The 23931-nt window shown below is 34.6% G+C and overlaps 1 protein-coding gene across 3 annotated transcripts; it reads right to left on the reverse strand.

Annotated features, from left to right (window-relative positions):
- Positions 1–19136: 19136 nt before the first annotated feature.
- On the reverse strand, positions 19137–23613 carry LOC110865580 (histone-lysine N-methyltransferase family member SUVH9). 3 transcript variants are annotated; one of them, XM_022114876.2, is made up of 2 exons: positions 21363–23613; positions 19137–19617 (listed from the first exon to the last, which is right to left on the reverse strand). In XM_022114876.2, exon 1 carries the CDS (start codon positions 23425–23427, stop codon positions 21430–21432), a length of 1998 nt encoding a protein of 665 aa, XP_021970568.1. In that variant the 5' UTR covers positions 23428–23613; the 3' UTR covers positions 19137–19617; positions 21363–21429. The 3 variants fall into 3 exon arrangements, with proteins under 3 accessions (XP_021970568.1, XP_035830511.1, XP_021970567.1); XM_035974618.1 differs by having other exon boundaries at positions 19137–19659; positions 21363–23612; XM_022114875.2 differs by having other exon boundaries at positions 19137–19695; positions 21363–23612.
- Between the last annotated feature and the right edge of the window lie 318 nt (positions 23614–23931).

Below are 23931 nucleotides of genomic sequence, written 5' to 3' on the forward strand. Positions count from 1 at the left end.
TTCTATCAAATAATATATTCTCATAAATATATTTTCTTGTATTTGCCTAAGCATGTTGTATATGTATTTTTGTATTTTCACTTCTTACGGGTGTTTAGTGTATTTTCAAGTCCTAATACACTATCACGTATAATACATACTACATACACTTAGCACAAAATTTGGTGATCAAATAGTATATATATTTTTCTCAAAAATATACATACTTAATGTCAATTTTTATCCTTGAAGAAATCATCATTTCTTAACTCAAAAATTAGAGAAACTTTGGTAAATACCTTGGTATATGTTTTTTTTTTTGATACATTTTTAGGGAATAAGTTTCTCAAAAACTTATATATTTTTCTAAATGTCAAAATTTATAAAAATTTTGACAGAGTTTCCCCTAAAAATGGAGGTTTCCCATGTTTTCAAAACATGTGTTTATTTTCTTTTAAAATCATCATCAATCAATTTCAACAATAATCATCAACAACATAATGTGTTTATTTTCTTTTAAAATCATCATCAATCAATTTCAACAATAATCATCAACAACATACACTAATTTCTCTAATTCATGAACTTGATAATTTATAAAAAGGTGTAGTAACTTACTAGGGTATTTAGTAAGTCTTGTTACCCTTTAAAGTGTGATTGCTTCTTTAAAAACTTCATTTTTAAAGAATATGATTCTTTACAACTTATGTTCATGTTTTCTAAAAATACTACTTCTTGTATTTTTCTTGTTACACATGTGTATCTTTACTTTATTAACCACCAAAAATAAGGTTTATTTGTTTAAGAACCAAGATTAAGTAAAACTTGTATTTTTTTTAACTTGGTTCTTTTGAAAAACCACTCATGGATATTTAGATCTACATGTTTAACATCTTACTTTGATCTTTATCTTTAGGAAAACATAGTGTTCTTTCAAGTTCATGATCTTTTTGTGGATGATTCATAATCTTTAACATGTTCATCCCCTTATCTTGCTAGATTATGTTTTTAATCATGATCTAGCAAGATTGTATGATGATCTACATCATTTCTACCAACAAACAATAACCAACAATCATAACAACTCATGTTCATCAAGTTTTCTTCATTTTTAAAGCTTATGTTCAAGTTTCACCTTCATGTTTCTTAGTGTTTCTTTAAGTTTATCAACATGAACCTACTTTAACCACTTTCATATGATGATAAAAGAAGGGATCAATGTTCTTACCACTAGCACAAGGCTAGGGGTGATCAAGAGGACAAATGAAGTGGATAAAAGCAAATAAGAGTGGTTCTTGAACTTCCGAAAGCTCCTAGCTTCACTATGCACCTTCTAGCACCTTAACACAAGCTTGGAATGGATGAGAAGTGGGTGAATGAAGGTGATGATGGGGGTGTTTGTTTCGGCCGATTGAGAGAAGAAGGAGGAGAGAAGGAGGTGTGTTGTTGATGTATGATGAAATGAAGTTAGAACATGGAGTGCATACTTATAAACCATCTCAAGACTTTAACCCTTGTGTATTATGTCTCAACAGGACATAGCATGATCTAATTAACAATTAAATAAATCATGGTGAGGTCCCACAAGCTCCATAACCGGTTGGGGGGGGGGGTGATTCTAGTTCCATTTCAAGTTCTAGTTATGTAGGCTAGTTAGATTCTAAGTACTAAAGTTAAGGATTTAGGTGTTTAGTGTTTTTAAGATGTGTTATGGTGTTTGGTAATCGTAACTAACTCAGAATAATAAAAACAATGCTTTTCTAATAATATTTTGATGTCCCGGATAATGTCCGGTTGTTCGGTTAGATACCGGTTCGTTAAAGTGCTAAATTGCACCTTTTAGTGACTTTTAAGTATTCTTTTGTAACACTTTCGATTCCCGGCACTTAGGGAAGTATTCTGGATGATAAGCGTAATTTCTGCATGATATTTATATGTTTAAAAGCTGATTTGAGCTGAATTTAATAAAATTCTGCACTTAAAGTGCGTTTCGGGTGCTTTTTAGTGCATATTTTAGCTTCCGAATGGTATATATATAAACCCTTGTATGTACTCTTGGGTTTTAATGTATTCTTGTCATTGGACCTACACCTAGGCTCCAATTTTATTGTCTATCTGTTTTCTGCAGGATTGTTGACATAGTGTGTCTTACCGGTGAGTTTACTAGTATTTCTAACGCAACGCTCTTGTTAATGCATAAGCAATATTTAGTAGTATAAAACGTCCATGAATTCACTTGTTTAGCATGTAATCAGACAACGTTGACATTTAAGCACATAATTGCAGTCATTAAATAATAAATGAAGTGTATGGAAATTACAAGTTTGGTGCCAGTTGTCACAAAACATGTATGTGCAATTCTACCAATAGTTAACATCTATAACCATATCAAAGATCCCAAAAATTATTGACATAAGAATTCTTTCATTAGCACATTGAAACCACAGAAGGTTCGATAGATTTATACTAACCGAAGAACTGTAAACGAGTGGGTACAGGTAGCTGAAACACCACGCTGCCACTGCCTCTTCTTGTACCGAAAACTCACACCTGAACCGAACACAACCAGGTGTTGAACACTTCCGACCCGAATCACCCGAACCCGAGCTAAACTGGACCGCCACCTCTGCCGTCGCCGGCCGCCGCCACGCGGCGACTTCGTTCTTCCGTCGTCGCCTATACCGGTGTTGCCGGTCGTCGGTGTGACAGCCCCGCCGTCAGACGCCACCACTGCATCTCTCTCTCTCTGCTTCTCTCTCTTCTCGGCTTCTCTCTCTTCTCTGCGTCTCTTTGTTGCTGTTGTGTGTGGGTGTATATTTAGAGAAGATGAACATGGGGGATGTGTTGCTTATCGGACAGGAGGCCGGTCGCCGGAAGTCGTGGCTCCGGTCGCCGGGAATCACAGTCGAGAGAGGGAAAGGGGCAGGGTAAAGGGTGTGCGGCTATTAAGGGTTTTAGTTTTTTTTTTTTTTTTTTTTTGAAGACCAAAATGAGTGGTGTGGGGGTTTAGGTGTAATTCTAGGGTAGGGTTTTAGGTTAGTTGGGTTGGGCCTAGCCCCAATGCATGAACCCGTTAAATGTCACACCCCAACCGATGGCGGAAACATCGGAGTGAGACGAAGAAAGATTGCTCATCACTCATAACGCTAATTGTGACAATAGAATTAAAGATAAATTGATTTTATTCATGAATAAATGTTACAATACATTAAAAATACAAGAAAATAATACAACAACAAATATGAAATTTATACAACGTATTTGACCTAAGACGTCTACATGAGTATCTAGGCATCTTTGCTAGTCCGTTTTCATAGCATCATCAATCCTCAACCTGTAACATGTTTAAAATACAATTCAATGCAAAAGCAAAGGCGAGTATACAAGTTTAAGCATAAGTATAAGTATAAGTATAAAAGTTTAAAACGAATCCACATGGCAACTTAGTCTATACGAGATCAACCTAACGCGGCATGCAATATTTCTAGCCAACCTCTGTTTACGCAAGAAAGTTTAATTAATTCAACATGACCCAAGTTTAAGGGGGGCGGTGCGTTACTCCTATAGCGCTATACATGTCGAAGGGAGGCTCGTGAGAGCTAATGAGTAAAACATATCACATAAGTATGGTCCACGTAAGCATCAAGTATCATAGCATAGTATTCATGTATAAGGATTGTTTTGTGCATTGCATAAAGAATAAGTTTAAGTGTAGTTTAATAGTAAAACATGTTACACCCTAAAAAGTGGTAAACATAAAAACGGGGTTGCGAGTATACTCACATAATTTGCATAAGCTTTCCGATTATCCAAATGTTGACGAGGGTAAGAGATTAGGAGGAAGGAACATCGAAGTCTCGAGATTAGGAGTGGTTGCGATTGCGACTCCTAGTAAAATAACGCACGAGTAAAGATTGGAACAATTCAAGAGAACGAACGAGAATGCTTGAGCTAGATAATTAAAATTTCACATACGATCTCGTTATTGCTTATTGATTTGAAGTGTGTTGACTTGATATGTTTTATAAATTATTTAATCTAATTTATAAATACATGTTCCAATACTTGTTAATTATATTTATATAAAGTTGTGGTAATAAATTAGTAAAGTAACAATTGTAAATATAGTTGGTAAAATGTGTATTGTATTAATGATAACAATATTAATCATAATAATAATAATTAATAATGATGATCATAACAGTTGTAATAATAATAACTAAAAATACTAATACTTTAACAAAATGGAAATAACAATATTAGTAACTATTTAATAATAGTAATAATTGTGTAATACAAATTGGCAACAGGAGAGGGGTATCCAACTATTATAAGCAACTTTAATAAAAATAAAAGCATGAAGGCAACGAACAATTCGGGATGCCCGGTTTTGATGATTATCAAGATGTAATTAAATAACATTTCACAATAAATTTACGAGGAAAATAGGGGATAAGTAGAATTTTATTGGCATTCCCCCCACTGACTCTTATGTTAATAGATATAAAAGACTAACATTTGAGTAAGTAAATATTAATAATAATAATAATAATAATAATAATAATAATAATAATAATAATAATAATAATAATAATAATAATAATAATAATAATAATAATAAAGATGTATGTTACTGAAACAAATGAAAAGAGAATTGGATTTTTATTTTACTTTAACCAACAACAACATCCCTCATCATCTTTGAAAGTGTTTAGTTGTTTTTTTTTTTACATTGACAGTAGGTTATCACCATTTATAAAACTCACGAACAAAACTGTTATATATAGTTTAGTTGATTTGATTAATTAAAAGCATAATCTCTCACAGAGATTTAAATGAGTGAACAAAAGGAATAAGAAACATATACCGAACACAAAGCGAAATAAAAAGGATAAACAGAGGCTATACCGAAACAAGTCGAGTATTGTTCCTTCGTAAGCTCCGATCTCCTTCGGCGACGTTCTCGTATCTCGGCGAGATGGTTCTTGTTCCAGAAGTCTTGTTTCCTCAGTAGATGTCTTCGAGTGTGAAGAAAAGGATATTTATTAGAACTTTAGAAAACAATCTCGGGTTTCTTATAAAAAGCGAAGTTGTTAAACTTTCCGAATAGAAACGGATCGATAATAGTCATCCTCTTCTCCGTTGCCGAACAGTGGACGTCGTGATACCGTCGCGAACTTCTGGCGGCTCCGGTGAACTCCGGTTGAGATCCGATGGTTTGTGGTTTCTCCGGCGAGTCGTTAACGAAGCAGAGAGGTGAGAGCTATGCGAATGGTTATGAGGGTGTGGGATTGTTGTGCAAAAAGGAGGTTTATGGTATGGTTTGAAAGGCATAAAGGGGTTTGGCTGAATTTATGACCAGGTTCTTGAAAAACAAGAAACGTGTAAATGATACCGAGTCCCGAGAAGAAGGCACAGTTGTCTATGTACAGTTTTGGCGGCAAGTTGTTTTTAAAATCAAGACTCAATGTAACATGAATATAAGATTTGTTTTACATACTTGAATAATTTTACAAACAAGTCCCCGTTGTTCATATTTCATTTTTGAAGCCAAGTTTCCTTTTTACTTTCAAGTAAATACATAAATAGTTCCTCAAATTTGACTAACAACTTATTTACCTTAAAGCTTTTCTTTGAGACTCAACCGAACTAACCGGGTTATATTACCGTGCTTATAGTTTTAATTGAAATATCAATTAAATAAACTAAACCAGTAATTAAATAGTAAATAGTTAAATCGATACGGAATTAAATTAGAGAATAATTCATTCGACGGTTATTTATTTCACGAAAATTCTGAGGTTTCAAAGTTGGGATCCGAATTTCAAAACGGGTCGGATTTCGGGAACCCATTTTGACGGATGTTACAGTTTCCCCTACTTTAGGAGATTTCGTCCTCGAAATCTAAGAGGAAGACTTTTGAAAAGATGACATCCAAAGATTCGAAAGAGAATAGATGAGACTTACTCGCGAACAAGGTTCGTATAAAAGACAAAGAATAAAGGAGAATAATGGGAGTATAAAAGTGAATGATTGACCTTTATTAAATGTATGCGAGTATAAGAGTGGCATAAGTATTGGATAGACGGAAGTGATGTGTTAAGAATGAAGTCTCGTCGTGGATAATCGGATTGAATACGTTTGTGGGTAGTTTAAAGTTTGAATTAGGTCTAAAAGGTCTGCAAAACACTGACTTTCTCATGGCACGTCTTACAAACGTTTGGTAACATGATGAAAACACTTATATATAGGAAGTACCAGCGGCGTATCCACCATGTTTTGACCATGTTACGTCCGTCTCGTTATTCGGTGTCATGTTACGTTCCGTGTCTTACCATACACAGTAGTACACTCTATGGTTTTCATACGTCTATCACTATAATCCCGTGTGCACCCGCGATTATTTTGATCGTCGCATGATCCGCATAGCTTGTACTAGTTGTGTATGAATCAGGGTATACATAATTTAAAAATAAGAACGTGTACGTATAAGAATATAGTATATAAGCAAGTCCATGCTTAATTATGTATGGGACCCGCGTAAGCGAATCCCTCGGATTACGCTCGCGTATGGGTACGAATGTAAGAATCATGAGTATGAATGAAAGTATAACCAAGAGTATAATTACAAGTTTAATTATGAATATGCATGTAAGTATAAGTATAAACATAAAACGTATGAGTATGAATATGAATATGAATTTGAGTATAAGTATAGGCATAAAACGTATTGTTATGAATATGAGTATGTGTGTAAGTACGAATAATATTTATTGCGTATATATAGTATATGTTGAAACGTAACGAATTTAAGTGTATGAAAACGTTTGAGAAATTTGAGTATGTAAAACGAATGATATAAACGAAGTCGTCGTGAGATTTGACTAAAAACATGTACGAAGGTATGCATGCATGGTTGTTTGAGCATAACGTTGAGTTTATCAAATAAAATAGATTGAGTTTGACTTGTAACGTAGAATCTAGTTAGTGAATGTCAAAAGTATGTAAGGCATCCATTGATTATGTGAGGTGTACTTTGTAAAAGAACATAATGCTACTCTTGTTTTAAAAGGAATTTACGTAGGTTGAAAATTGTCGGTTCCAATGAAGTTTCCTTGCCCACGTGTTTTGAATTTAAATGATATAGTGAGTGGTGTATGAAAAGGTTCTTGAAAATAGTGGGCTTACAGCATTTTAAAGGATCTTGCATTAAAATAAGAAATTTGAAATTTGAAAGTTCCCGTGAAAACGTTGATTCTTAAAAGAAATTTAGCATAATGAACTTAGCGATCGTTGAAAAGTGTTTTTTTTTTTTTTGTAGACTGATTTACTGATTGTGAAAAGTGTTTTAGTAAAGTGATCTTATAATATCTATAAGATAGTATAATGATATAATGTGAGCGCATTTTAGTGATTACGTTAAGCATGAAATTTGTGGGCAAGATATTCATTAGACCTGTTAAGTTGGTGGGTTGCATTTTGTAAAGTTTGAAAATCGGGAAACAAAACGTTTATGGTATGTTTAAGAATCTTGTGTATGTGGTTTATTTGAAATAATTGTAGGGTAAGAAATACGTTTGATAAAAACAACAATTTTTTTTTTAAATTTGCATAAGTAGGGGTTTTAACAAATGAAAAAAAAAACTACTTAAATATAAAACTTGATCGTGTTGTATAATGAATTCTCTTTTGAAAGAAAATTTTTGGTAACGATCACCTAGGTAAGGGAATCACCCCTAACTCGTCGGTGAGGCCGTTTTAAGAAAAGAAGGAGTGGAGCTAATCGTTAAGGTAAGGAAATCACTCATATCTTGATGGTATGCCTCCATTTTGGCGTTACAAAGAATGTAAACAAAATTGAGTGACGTTTTGAAATCATGCATATGTATAAATGTATGAAAAAGATTTAATATGTTGTGTGTGTGAGAAGAAAATATTGAAAGTAAAATTGAATTTGAAAAATTGCATCGTATAAGATAAATAGTAGAACACATGTTTGATTGAAATTTGGGATGGTTCCAAAACGGAACTTTGACTAACCAAAGTGGTCGAAAAGTCTTTCGAGTTTGAGGAGCATGCTTTGGCCTAATAAGTGAAATACTCTCGCCGACAAGTCGGTTAACGGTATTTACCCTTCCGGTTACTACATGTCCCAAATCAATCGAAATTTCGAGACTTGGCGGGATTTATGAAAAAATCAAGGAGTGGAACTAGTCGACAATGTGCGGGTTTCACCCCTAACTTGACGATTTCGTATCCTAAGTGTGGTTGGTACTCGTCGGGTCAAAATTTAATTTCAACACTCGACGAGGGTCCACTAGAATTTGAAATTTGAATTTCTCCATCAAGGTGAGGATTTCACTCCTAACTTGATGGTGAATTTCATGTAAAAGAAAAGTAGATGGGTCGAGAGTTGTTCACCAAATTGTGGGTTTCACGCCTAGCTTGGTGAAGTTGTCTCGTTTGTGTATTACAAGTGGTTTTGATTTTAGTATAAACGAGTAAAAGACATATGTTCAAAATAATAATAACAAGTATAAGCATAATAAGCATTTCAAGAAATAATACGTAAAAGACATTTCAAGGATAGCACATAAAGGATGGAATGATACAACAAGTATTAACAAAAAAGCAAGTATTAACACAAAAGTGACATATATGTTTAAAAGGCCAAAAGCAAATAAATAAGGAGTAAACAATGTATCATGCAAGTGACTCAAGCAAAACATAAGAATAAGGCTCTAGAACTATAGACTAGGTAAAAAGGCATGGCAATTCTACCTAATTCCCTATAGTTATGGCTCTGATACCAATCTGTCACACCCCAACCGATGGCGGAAACATCGGAGTGAGACGAAGAAAGATTGCTCATCACTCATAACGCTAATTGTGACAATAGAATTAAAGATAAATTGATTTTATTCATGAATAAATGTTACAATACATTAAAAATACAAGAAAATAATACAACAACAAATATGAAATTTATACAACGTATTTGACCTAAGACGTCTACGTGAGTATCTAGGCATCTTTGCTAGTCCGTTTTCATAGCATCATTAATCCTCAACCTGTAACATGTTTAAAATACAATTCAATGCAAAAGCAAAGGCGAGTATACAAGTTTAAGCATAAGTATAAGTATAAATATAAAAGTTTAAAACGAATCCACATGGCAACTTAGTCTATACGAGATCAACCTAACGCGGCATGCAATATTTCTAGCCAACCTCTGTTTACGCAAGAAAGTTTAATTAATCCAACATGACCCAAGTTTAAGGGGGGCGGTGCGTTACTCCTATAGCGCTATACATGTCGAAGGGAGGCTCGTGAGAGCTAATTACTAAAACATATCACATAAGTATGGTCCACGTAAGCATCAAGTATCATAGCATAGTATTCATGTATAAGGATTGTTTTGTGCATTGCATAAAGAATAAATTTAAGTGTAGTTTAATAGTAAAACATGTTACACCCTAAAAAGTGGTAAACATAAAAAGGGGGTTGCGAGTATTAGGAGGAAGGAACATCGAAGTCTCGAGATTAGGAGTGGTTGCGATTGCGACTCCTAGTAAAATAACGCACGAGTAAAGATTGGAACAATTCAAGAGAACGAACGAGAGTGCTTGAGCTAGATAATTAAAATTTCACATACGATCTCGTTATTGCTTATTGATTTGAAGTGTGTTGACTTGATATGTTTTATAAATTATTTAATCTAATTTATAAATACATGTTCCAATACTTGTTAATTATATTTATATAAAGTTGTGGTAATAAATTAGTAAAGTAACAATTGTAAACATAGTTGGTAAAATGTGTATTGTATTAATGATAACAATATTAATCATAATAATAATAATTAATAATGATGATCATAACAGTTGTAATAATAATAACTAAAAATACTAATACTTTAACAAAATGGAAATAACAATATTAGTAACTATTTAATAATAGTAATAATTTTGTAATACAAATTGGCAACAGGAGAGGGGTATCCAACTATTATAAGCAACTTTAATAAAAATAAAAGCATGAAGGCAGCGAACAATTCGGGATGCCCGGTTTTGATGATTATCAAGATGTAATTAAATAACATTTCACAATAAATTTACGAGGAAAATAGGGGATAAGTAGAATTTTATTGGCATTTGACTCTTATGTTAATAGATATAAAAGACTAACATTTGAGTAAGTAAATAATAATAATAATAATAATAATAATAATAATAATAATAATAATAATAATAATAATAATAATAATAATAATAAAGATGTATGTTACTGAAACAAATGAAAAGAGAATTGGATTTTTATTTTACTTTAACCAACAACAACATCCCTCATCATCTTTGAAAGTGTTTAGTTATTTTTTTTTACATTGACAGTAGGTTATCACCATTTATAAAACTCACGAACAAAACTGTTATATATAGTTTAGTTGATTTGATTAATTAAAAGCATAATCTCTCACAGAGATTTAAACGAGTGAACAAAAGGAATAAGAAACATATACCGAACACAAAGCGAAATAAAAAGGATAAACAGAGCCTATACCGAAACAAGTCGAGTATTGTTCCTTCGTAAGCTCCGATCTCCTTCGGCGACGTTCTCGTATCTCGGCGAGATGGTTCTTGTTCCAGAAGTCTTGTTTCCTCAGTAGATGTCTTCGAGTGTGAAGAAAAGGATATTTATTAGAACTTTAGAAAACAATCTCGGGTTTCTTATAAAAAGCGAAGTTGTTAAACTTTCCGAATAGAAACGGATCGATAATAGTCATCATCTTCTTCGTTGCCGAACAGTGGACGTCGTGATACCGTCGCGAACTTCTGGCGGCTCCGGTGAACTCCGGTTGAGATCCGATGGTTTGTGGTTTCTCCGGCGAGTCGTTAACGAAGCAGAGAGGTGAGAGCTATGCGAATGGTTATGAGGGTGTGGGATTGTTGTGCAAAAAGGAGGTTTATGGTATGGTTTGAAAGGCATAAAGGGGTTTGGCTGAATTTATGACCAGGTTCTTGAAAAACAAGAAACGTGTAAATGATACCGAGTCCCGAGAAGAAGGCACAGTTGTCTATGTACAGTTTTGGCGGCAAGTTGTTTTTAAAATCAAGACTCAATGTAACATGAATATAAGATTTGTTTTACATACTTGAATAATTTTACAAACAAGTCCCCGTTGTTCATATTTCATTTTTGAAGCCAAGTTTCCTTTATACTTTTAAGTAAATACATAAATAGTTCCTCAAATTTGACTAACAACTTATTTACCTTAAAGCTTTTCTTTGAGACTCAACCGAACTAACCGGGTTATATTACCGTGCTTATAGTTTTAATTGAAATATCAATTAAATAAACTAAACCAGTAATTAAATAGTAAATAGTTAAATCGATACGGAATTAAATTAGAGAATAATTCATTCGACGGTTATTTATTTCACGAAGATTCTGAGGTTTCAAAGTTGGGATCCGAATTTCAAAACGGGTCGGATTTCGGGAACCCATTTTGACGGATGTTACATTAAACAAGTAGGAGTCTTGCTCAAACAAACTAGCCCGGTTATTTTAAAAGATAACATTGATGCGTAAGTAAATTTCTTGTCGCGTGTTATTATTATTTCAGAAATAATAATAATAATAATAATAATAATAATAATAATAATAATAATAATAATAATAATAATAATAAAATAGATTACTCCTCTCGACGATCACGGTCGAGAGTACGGGTTGTCACATAGAATTAGGAGCTATAGTTTTTGCCCTCAAAATTTGGAGACATTATCTTTATGGTAGTAAGTTTACTATCTTTGCAGATCATAAAAGTTTAAGATATATTTTTGGAAAAAAAGAATCACACATGAGCCAAAGACGTTGGATGGAGATCCTTAGTGACTACGATTGTGATATTCAATATCACAAAGTTAAAACTAATGTAGTAGCTGATGCTTTAAGTCATAAGTATCATGAGAAGCCAAGAAGGGTACGCGCTCTCAGTTTAAATCTACAGATAGATTTAATGGAACAATTGAAAGATACTCAAGAAGCAGCAATCAAGGATGATGCTGAAAGATTAAAAGGAATAATAAAGAATTAGAAAAAGGAACTGACTGAATTTGGAAATTACATAAGAAAAGAATTTGGGTACTTATCCAAGGAAATTTACGAAACCAAATTCTAGAAGAAGCTCATAAATCCAAGTATACGATGCATCTTGGAAGTGACATGATGTATCAAGATCTAAAGAAAAAAAATTTGGTGGATAGGAATGAAAAAGGACATAACAAGTTATGTTTCTAAGTGTTTAACTTGTTCACAAGTTAAAGCTAAACATTAAAAAGCTTCAGGTTTACTTCAGCAATTGGAGATGCCAGTTTGGAAATGAGAATTGATAACAATGGATTTTGTTACCAAACTACCCAAAACACGAAAAGGTAACGACACAATCTGGGTGATTGTGGATAGACTGACTAAATCTACACATTTCTTACCAATGAAGGAAACCTTTAGTATGGAACGTTTAGCTAAACTGTATGTGGATGAAATAGTCTCATTACATGGAGTCCCTTTATCTATTGTATTCGACAGAAATAGTCATTTTACTTCTCATTTTTTGGGCAAGTTTCCAAAAAGCTATGGGAACCTGACTAAATTTAAGTACAACTTATCATCCTCAAACAGATGGATAAAGTGAAAAGATAATTCAAACTTTGGAAGACATGCTCAGAGCCTCTGTAATAGATTTTGGAGGAAATTGAAACGATCACTTGCCATTAATAGAATTCTCGTACAACAATAGTTATCATACAAGCATTAATGCTGCTCCATTTGAAACACTCTACGGATGAAAATGCCGAACACCTGTGTGTTGGGCAGAAATAGAAGAAAAGCAATTGCCAGGACCTGAAATTGTACAAGAAACAAATAACGAAATAATTCAAGTCAAAGAAAGACTAAAAACAGCCAGAGATCGACAAAAGAGTTATGCAGATAATCGACGAAAGCCACTAGAATTTCATGTTGGAGACAAAGTGTTATTAAAAGTTTCACCTTGAAAAGGAATCGCCAAATTTGGTAAGAGAGGAAAGTTAAGCCCAAGATATGTTAGACCATTTAAAATTCTCAAGAGAATTGGCCTAGTAGCTTATCAGTTACAGTTACCCGAAGAAATGACAGGTGTACATGACGTGTTTCATGTATAATCTAAGAAAATGCTTCGCTGATGAATCTCTTGTAGTACCTCTTCAAGACATAAAGGTAAATGAAAAACTAAAATTTGTTGAAAAGCCTCTACAAATTGAGGGTAGAAAGATTAAAAATCTCAAGCACAAGAGATTAGCTCTGTTCAAAGCGAAATGGGATTCGAATAGAGGACTAGAATATACATATTTAGGATATCTTAAAATAGAATGTCGCTTATATTTACGAGATTGGCTCTCCTTTTCATTTGTTTCTTTTTTTTTAAGATATGGCCCCTCTGCCTTTTTCGCATGCTCTTCGATTGTTTCTTTTTTCCATATAGGTTGTAAACGACAAACAACAATACTGTAGATGATTTGTCTTAACTACAAACATCAATACTATATTTAATTATTTATATTCTTCATTAGTTATAGTTTTAAATATATAAAAAAGTTTGCTTAACGTTTTTTCATTAAAAAAACATTATACTCTTTCATTAAAAAGGCATGTCATTCAAAGATTATATAAATTTCTCTGCCAAAGGTTATATAATTACAGTTAACTACTAGACATTTTTCCAATATCATTCAACACACATGAACCGTTAAATATAAATTTTCCTGCCAAAGATTATTTAATTACAGTTAACTACTAGACATTTTTCCAATATCATTCAACACGCATGAACCGTTAAATAGAAGGCAAGCAATAATCCATTCGTTTCATATTAACACAGATCCCAACCATTAACGTTATGAACTCAAATTGGTTTACGTTTTACTTGGAATCCTCATTTTCAATTTTGCGTAGTATCCGCGCCGCAACGCGCGCGGATGAAGTTACGAGTATATATTAAAAATAGAAGCTAATGTATAGTAATTTTAATATTATAATAATATATACTTTTTTAAACACAAATAGAAGCTATTGAATAGTAATTTTAATATTATAATAGTATATACTTTTTTAAATACTTTTATTATTTTAATATATATATATATATATTAAAAATAGAAGTTAATGAATAGTAATTTTAATATTATAATATATTCCATTAAATCTCAAAGACGAGATTTAAAATAAGGTAGTGAGAATGTAACAACCCTCGAAAAGGAGATTACGAATTATAACCGAGACTCCAAACTCGTACAACAGGAACCAACACGAAAAATAAGGGAACCCAGGTTTTGACCTCATCGCGCTACGCGACAATATTAGAAAGATCCAGTCGCGTGACGCGACACCTCAATATTCGACAGAGGACACATGGCAGCCACGTGGCAGACCTACAATATTGACTCATGCCACCTAAGCCCTAGCTCACCTGGTCGCGCTACACGTCGGTGAGGGACTAAATCGGTCGCGTGACGCGAAGTGATCGTTTTACGACTATAAATTGGACGTGAATTTAACTTTCATTCCTGCTCAAAACTTTCATTTCTTATTACTCTCTCTCTCTCTCTCTCTCTCTCTGAACTACTCTGCTATTATACAATATACCCTGAAGCCCTAAAACTCTGCTCTGTAAGCGGTGTTTTTAACCCTGATCACTGGTACGATACCCTGTCCGATTGATCTGAAACCCATCAACGGATGTCAAAGTGCTACCTGTATAAAGCTATAGTTTCTTAACTACGTTGAGGTTTTGATCTCGTGATTATCACTAAAGTTTGAATTGGGTTAATTAACTAATACATGTTGCATTGCGTGTTTATTAGGAACCTAAGCTTAATACTAGGAGGCTATAGTAAGCAAAACCCTAAATCTACAAAGTGAGTCATTCTCTTTTTCTCAAATGCTTTGAAAAACCCTAAATGTTTTTCAGTTATACTTACAGTGATTAAGTTTTTGTGTTCTAAAATACTGCCGGTATGTGGGGTTTCGTATACACTACTTGATAATCTTCACTTTCGGGACTGCCGGATGAGTGATATGACAACACTCACAAGCACTGCCACCGAGTGAAAAATAATGATTGTGTAATTGAAAGATATAAACGGATATAAAAACCCTTAAAGCTGTAATTATGACATTGTGTTTTTTCACACAAATGAATGAACTCACCAGTATTTTTCACTGATAAAATGTTTTTAAACGCGTTTCAGGTAACTTACTGTGAAAGAAAAAGAAGCATGCTATGAAACACTGAAGGCTTAAATGTGACATATGTGCCTCCACAACCATCAAATAAATACCAAACCAATGATATATTTTGTTTCATACTTGGGATTTGTATAAATATGTGTATCATTTGCACATATCAATTCTCGTTCGATTTCGAGCTCTAAATCGCTTTCTAGAAAGTTATACGCGAACTGATGCGTAAACGTAATCAATTTAACGCGAAAAACACTACGGAACAGTAAAATAGGCTTAACAAACCTTAAATAACCTTTATATAACTTAGAAATAAGTTTTGAAGGGTTTGGTGTGTCGAAATCAAGTTTATTCGCTTACAGGAACTAACTTTCGACAAACTGTAAAAGTATGCCGATTCGTACTGTAACGAACCTTCCGGAATATGATCATAAGTTAAACATGCCCTAAATATCCTTTACAAAGCTTAGAAATAGGCTTTGAGGTGTTTGGGGCGCAAAAATAAACTTATTTGATTAACAGGGACTAAAAGCGTCAAAAAGTGCCCAAATGACCAGATTCATTGTATCTAGTCCAATTTTGATGTTTTGATGGTTTTGATCACAGTTTTTCAATACCATTTGATGGATTTTGCTTGTTTTTGATGTTCCCATGGTTTAGAAAACCATGTGCCCACTTGTAAGGTCAAGATCAAAGCACAATTTGCGAGAAACGATCCTAACGGTTCTCCGAAATCTATAAATACCCAAGCTCCCATTCCATTTTCCTCACACCTTGATCTGATTTTATGCTCTAAGTTGAAGCTTTATGCTTCATACCTGAGTATTTAGATCAAGTTCTTCCTAGCTTGGACCCGTTGTAAGTTTCTTTCATGCTTTTATGCGTTTTTAAGCACGAAAGTCAAACTGTGTTTGACTTTCTGCTTTGACCAGTCTTTGGTCAACACGAAGTTCGTTTGAACTTCGCAACATGAGCGTAATCACGATGGTTATAGTCCCTTGTGACTGTACCTACTGATTACCACGTTGATTAGGTGTAGTGACGAGTCATAGTTTCGATCAAAATGCGTATTCATGCGTATTTTGCAACCAAACTATTCTTGGGTATTAAAACCTTTTGTTTTGATATCAAACTTGTTTTCTAACTTCGTTAAACATGTTTTAACATGTTTAACTCGTCGCTTTTAGTTTAATGCTTATATAGGGTCGTAAGATAAGCGGTCTAAACAACCGCTTAGACTTTCGAACCCGACCCGTTTGGTCGATCATTAGGATCCAACCAAACATGTTTTGTGACCGTAGTTGTATAGGGAATAATCTTCCGAGGTTATACCTTATGGTCACTTCGTTTAGTTAGTTGTATGATAGGTAGTTTATATGCCTTAGGAAAATGACCAAAATGCCCTTTTTACGCATAAATTCATTTTAAGCATATGTAACCTAAATTTTTATATCTAAACTGATTAGGTAACATTATTAGACATGATAAGGCATATAATACTTGTCATAGGACTAGTTAGGCGGTTCGAACGGGTTTTACGCGAAAGACGTGTTAATGTAGCGTAAGCTACCTAAACGGGTCGTAAGCACTTAGGTTAGGTTTCGATTTACTATGTAGGCTTTGTTAAACCATGTCATATGAGTTCCAATACTCATTTGGTTTATGAAACCTCATCCTATCCAATCTTCCGATTTAGGTCCGGTTTATTAATATAGTTACTTATATTAGGTGCCGATTGATTTCCGTGATCCCTCTAGCTTTGCTTGGTTGTTACTCAAGACTTCTAAGCATTCTCAAGTGAGTACATAGTTCCCCTATTTTACTGTATTCGATTGTTTTGGGGTGATTCATATGTGTTAAATGATTTCGATGTTTTTAACGATGGTTTCGAAAATGATTAAAATGGTTTATATTAAATTAATAACGATTTCGATAATGTGGATAACTTTGTTGGTTGTAATTACATAACGAAAAACATTCATTAGTTTTGGCCGAATCGACCAGTATTAGGTTATGGTACCATAGGATTTGACAAATCCTGTTATCAGACTGCACCCATGGTTATGTGTGGGTTAGGTGGGTAACGACTGAATCTGTGATTGTTAATTTACTCTTTGATGGTTTATTAATGCGAGTTTCGAGATAGTCGAGTCACGAAGGTTTGGATGTTATTAGCGAGACGACCAAAAGTAGTTTTCACAAATTAAAACGAGAATGATTTAGACGACTGAAGCGATTTTTAACGAGTTAAACGATTTGGGTAAACGATTGATTTTTGGTTAGTGTTTAGATAACGGGACAGGTGTAATGTGATGAAAACATGGAAGATACGCCGCTGGTACTTCTTATATATAAGTGTTTTCATCATATTACATACCGTGGCGTTATTTAGTTCACTTGGGTAAACGATTCTGAAACGATGTCACACAATGATGTTTTCTAAATAAAATAAACCATACGAGTTTTATTAACAAGTTTTTACAAGATGTTTTACAATTTGATTTAATTAAACAAATGTTTTGGGGTTAAGAATCATGGCTACGAGATTTTATAAACTATAACCCACTTGATTTGAGTTGGTTAATTATGTTGCAATACTATACACTTTTTCAAAACAAGGTTTTTAATTAGATATTGTAACATGTAAACTAGCCATGAATCCGACACTCTCATAAAACCTATGTGCTCGCCAGCATTTCTTTGCTGACTTTGTTTTTACATATGTTTCAGGTGTTGTTAAATGATGTTGATTGCTAGGATGCATGCTCACATAGGACTGGACGAGACCTTAGTGAATTAATAACAATGTTAGACTATGTTTAATTTGTTTGTTTAAGTTTCAAGACAATGTAAATGGTTAATCTTTAAATAAAACAAGACTTCAAATTTCCGTGTGTTATGAAACAATGATTCTGTTACAACACTCCCCGACGTTTCCGCCGCGATTTGTTGTTTTACGCGGTCGGGGTGTGACATTAAATAAAGTGGCTATGTTACCAGAATAAAGAAAATAAATTATGTTTGATAACTTTGATATCTTATGTAACCTAACGTACAACTGGAAGTGCGAGTTTCTCAGCACACTTAAACCGGAGTAAAAGACTGCATGATGGTAGTTCGTTGATGATGCTGTTTGATACAAGGAAGAGAAAAAAAAACCAACCCAAATGATGCATGATGGTTTTTGTTTTCAAAGCTTTTTGCTACAATATTTTCAATGGCCTCAAGATCAAACATGAGCTCTTCTACCGTGTCTGCTACAACCTCTGCAACAATCGGTTCGGTGCTCCCACCACCTCCAAGGACGCAAGCATCTTCACAGCCTCAGGATTTTCCAAGGACAGAAACTCATGTGTGTTTAAGTGTGCTGAGAAACTCACACTTCCAGTTGTACGTTAGGTTACATAAGATATCAAAGTTATCAAAACAGCATACTTATCTTAGGGGCTGTTTGTTTACCTCTTAATGGGGCTCTTAATGGTTCAGACACTCTTACTGGTTCAGCACTTAATGGTTCAGATTATTTGTTTCGCGAGCAAATATCTAAATGGTTCAGACATTTGCCTCTGAATGGTTATAAATTATACAGAGTCTGAATGGTTAAGACCTCTAATCTGAATTGGTCAGACATTTGCCTCTAAACGTTTAAGCATTATACTGGCTCTTAATGGTTCAGACATCTTACTGGTTTAGCACTTAATGATTCAGGCCTCTTGTTGGTTCAGCACTTAACCATTCAGAAGTTGTCAAACAGCCTCTTACTATTACAACTTCATTTACTATTGTTGACTATCGCTTTTTAATTATTTGATATCACATATACAGATTGAAAACACACAAAAAAGCATTAAACAAGCTAACTAACCAAAAACTGCTAATTTCAGATTCGATACTTTATAAATTCTGTTATTTCTTCCAACAGTTTTACACTCTGTTTGAAAACATTAAAAGTATGAAAAAAAATAATAATAATTTCTTAGAGACTGAAATGGTACATGGACCAAGTTCGACCATTTCAGTACGCGCTATGCTTGGAACATCTGTATAATTTAAAATTTAATATTTACAAATCTATAACACAAATTAAGGGCTTTTAAGTCAATTAGCAGCATAAAACATACACTAGTCTACAACAACGCAATCATATCGACTCATGGATGTCTTATGTTAATGCAAGACATTATCAACTGTTTCATACCTGCTAACGAGCTGCTGTAACTGAATCAGAACCACCATATCCACCCTTGCAATCCCTTTCATGTTCCCTACAAGTGTACCTTCATTACAATTGGTTTTATGTCTCATTAATTTGCATCCACAGCAACATCACATGCCACATGGTGTTGAAGCTTGCGAATCCTGTAATTGTTTACTTCTTTAAAATCTCTACTATGTGTTGAGCTACAAATAGATGTCAATAGATTATTCTATGCCTACCTACGAAAAGCAAGAAAATCATTGCAAAATTAGCATCCACAGGCGCCCGTAATTATGACGAACGTTAAAAACCAAATTTAATGAAAAAAACAAAATTATATAGCAAGACTCAGCCATTATTACTTTAGATAGACAGTGTTAACTACAATTAAACATTACGCCTCTAAAAAACATGGTTAGGATCAGTGTTGCAAAAGTCGCTAGGCGGACCCTAGTCGGCCAACAGGGGAGTTGGGTGTACTCGGAGTACTCGGGGAGTACTCGGACATGGTAATAAAGAAAAATAATTATTGGATATTATATACATGTCAAAATAAGAATAATAAAGTCAAAATAAGCATAATCCATGTCAAAATAAGCATAATATAAAAGTCAACAAACGAGGTTGACCGACTAGCCGACTAATCCTGACTTGACCGACTACTCTCTGAAAAGTCAAAAAATGAGGTTTACCGACTATACCCGACTAGACCGACTAACTTAGGATATATATAACTTCTAACAGAAAAAAAATATGATAATCTGAAAGATTTCCATGAGCGAATCTGATCTATTATTTAAGGGTCTTTGAGAGGTTGAATGATCTAAACTTCACTTGTATGTTTGACTACTTGTCCCTATAGACCATTTGCAACTTGAGTTCGTAGATTATAATACCTAGCTTGTGCATTAACTTTAAGACATAAAATGTTGCCACAGTTTTAAACATGTCCACTCGAGTGGCTATGTTGACACATGAGATATACACACAACAATAACAACATCCATTAAGAACGACACACACGCCCATATTGAGGTACTTCTAATCCGCTTTAAAAGCTTCTATACTCAAGTACTAAGAAACTATATGCAAACCTAGATGAAAGGGTAAAAACACAGTATGGATGAAAGTAAACTACACATCTAGGCATTTAAAGGTACAAAAAAAATCACACACGGATTAATTCAGCTATCCAATTTGTATTTTACTTTACATGGATAAAAAAGGTAAAGTCAAAACATTTAGCTTACAAAAGAAACAACTCCAAGACAAATTCAAAACATTTTTGTGTTTAATGCATAAATCCTCCTAAATCATTTTATTCTAAAAAGGAAAAATTACAAGTTTTGTCCTTTATCTTTATACCACTTTTCAGGCGGTGTCATTTTTAACAAATGTTGACAGGCGGTGTCCTTTACTAGGTATTTTGTTGCAAATTTAGTCCTTTACACCCAACCCAGTTAAAAAACCCTATTAATTGTTGGGTGTAAAGGACTAAACTTGCAACAAAATACCTAGGTAAAGGACTAAACTTGCAACAAAATAACTAGGTAAAGGACTAAACTTGCAACAAAATACCTAGGTAAAGGACTAAACTTGCAACAAAATACCTAGTAAAGGACACCGCCTGTCAACATTCGTTAAAAAGGACACCGCCTGAAAAATGGTATAAAGATAAAGGACAAAACTTGTAATTTTTCCTTCTAAAAAATTATATGATTACAATGTAACTTTTGTAATCATATCTGACATACTAACTATTTGTAAAGTGCATTAAAAACATTGGACAAGGGTTTCAAATCAAAAGAACCCATTTTAACCCGTTAACCAACCCAAACCAGTTTCATCTATGCAAGGTACTTCTAATGAAACTATTTAGTTACTAAAAAAAAAACTTAACAGTTACCTCAGCGCATCATGCATACATGAATCTGCATTCAGGTCCGTAAAAAAGCAACTCCATGTTGATTTATTTAGTTACAAATGGACAATTTCCCCGTCCATTCATCAGCCTCTCCATAATCAAGACTAAGTTCCCTCATAGGAGGAATATTCTCCATAGCAAACAGCATAAGGTGAGGGAACGCGATATTGGAATGATCATACAACACCAGCTGAACTAAAACATTAGGACAAACGCTGTGACTCATGTAACAAGCAACATTCCTCATTCTAGAAACATCCATCGCAAAATCAAGTGGCGGTACAGACGGATACGATGGACGTTCATAGTCTGAAAATATTTGAGACAAATCTCCCCATTCTGCCCATCTCTCACCAAATCGATTTGGATAGATCAAACTATCACCGTTCATGCTAAAAAGTTGTGCTTGTTCTCTAGTGAGAATAACGCCTGTGTATTCACAAATGAAGGATCCCGCTTGTATCAAGTCTAACGATCTAACTCCCCATCCTGTTTCCTTTGATCGGAACACTTCAAATCTGTTCTTAACACCGTTTTGACTGACCCGATTACGACAATGAGGAGGGCATCTACAATGGGGTCCGCATTCAAAGATTAACGGTTTCCCTCTAACAAGCAGACCGCTTTGATCATAAGCAAAGTCACCGCCATTTCTTTTAGCACAGAAACAACCGTCTGTACATCCACCAAAACAATTGCATCCACCATTGTTTCCGTTTCCCCCATGGTGATAAACAAATGGGGGAAAAACAGATGTTGCCAAATACTCGTAGAATGTCGGTTCGTGATTATCATCAATGTCATTAAAAAGAAACACAGGCATGTTTTCTTTCTTCATTGATATATCCATAGATGCATATCCTCTAGGCATACTCTGCAATGATCCTTTTCTAAAACTCTCAGCATACTTGAGAATCGCACTACCCATTTCAGGTTGATTGTCCATTCTAATAAGTTTAAACTTGATAACACCGAATCCAGATTTCCCGGTTTCAAGCCATGAATCGACAACTTTATATAGTCCATCATAAACATACACTTTACCACTTGGGCTACCTTCGTACCTAAAGCCGCGAACAACGCGTACCTCGATACCATAATGCATACTTCGTTCCATTGCAAGATTTCCACCTTCTAATCGTTGATGATTGGCTTGCCTCGAGTACTTGTCTTGCCCGCCATGGCCTGTGTAGATAATGACATCACCGGCATCTTGATCATCTTCATACCCACCTGAAACAATTATACTGGTGGCAATGGGATCACCATTCGAGCTCTGACTCGACGTCAAATAATCAATCCCTGCCTGAGGCAAGCCATGCATTCCAACAACACAGATCTCCATTCTAAAAAAGAAAATATCACCTACATAAACACCAGGAATCGCTCCAACGATCCGTTTATCGCGGTTCAACCAAAGGCCACGCTCCTTCATCACTGTAGCAGCTCTCAAGTCGCCTCGCGCACTCCGACTCCGCCCAAACACATGACTATTCTTCCGCTTCTCATCCTCCATATTCACCAGAACCCTAAGAGAGTCATACATCATCCTGGTCTTCCTAACCACATGCCTAAAATACCTCTCATCCTCAAAACCTAGGTTCGTAACCCTAACCAATTCACCTGACCGCTGCTGATTCTTCCGGCGAGAGGAATCCGCAACGGCTGTATGCAGATTCTCTTCAGGAACCGGCACAATCGCTCGTGAATCCGGATCGGTGAACCGATTGTCGTCAAATTTCTCCGCTTTACCGGAAAAAGCCGTCTGAAACATCTTAGAAATCCGGTTGAATTCGGAATACACATCGGTTTCGTTAACGTGTTCGTGTGATACATCTGCTTGCGTGTTGAGAGTGAAATTCAGGTTAGGATTTGTGTAATTTAGGTTAGGGTTTGTGTGAAGATTATTGTGAGATTGTGGTAGTTCGTCGAACGGTTCTTCTTTAGGCTCGAGTTTAGGGACGGTTAGGGTTAAGGCCGTGGTGACGTCAGCGGTTTCCGATACCGGAGAATCGGGGTAGAGATTTAGGTCGATGAATGACGTCATTAGTTGCAGAGAGGTTGAAGGTGGTGAAATGGCGATTTCGCCGGGAATTAACAAAAAGAAATGAAATCCAAGAAAAATTGAAAAGAAAAATTGTCAGAAAATATGATTTGTTGCTTTTGATGTTTGAATTGGTTTAAACATCAAAAGAAGTGTGACGCCTCTTTCTATAATTTTCTTTTACATGGTCCCCATTTTAAGAAAAAGCTAGAAAGATGCTTCATTACTATGTGTAAATTTTGGTTTTGGTACCTAACTTTAAAAAGATAATATGTTTGAATCCATACTATCCATGAATTTAACATATTTAGCCCTTGAGTTGGGTGTTAGTTAGGTTTTCTATTAGATTCTTCAAATGACAAAAATACCCTTATATGACAGTGACGAACAACTAGAATCTTCAAATGACAAAAAAATACCCTTATATGATAGCGACTAACAACTAAAATATATTGACAAAAAAAGGAAACCCACCCAACCCAATTCTAACAATTTCATTCGTCTCCA

Source organism: Helianthus annuus, chromosome 6 (genome assembly GCF_002127325.2).
Source record: "Helianthus annuus cultivar XRQ/B chromosome 6, HanXRQr2.0-SUNRISE, whole genome shotgun sequence".
Lineage (NCBI taxonomy): Eukaryota > Viridiplantae > Streptophyta > Magnoliopsida > Asterales > Asteraceae > Helianthus > Helianthus annuus.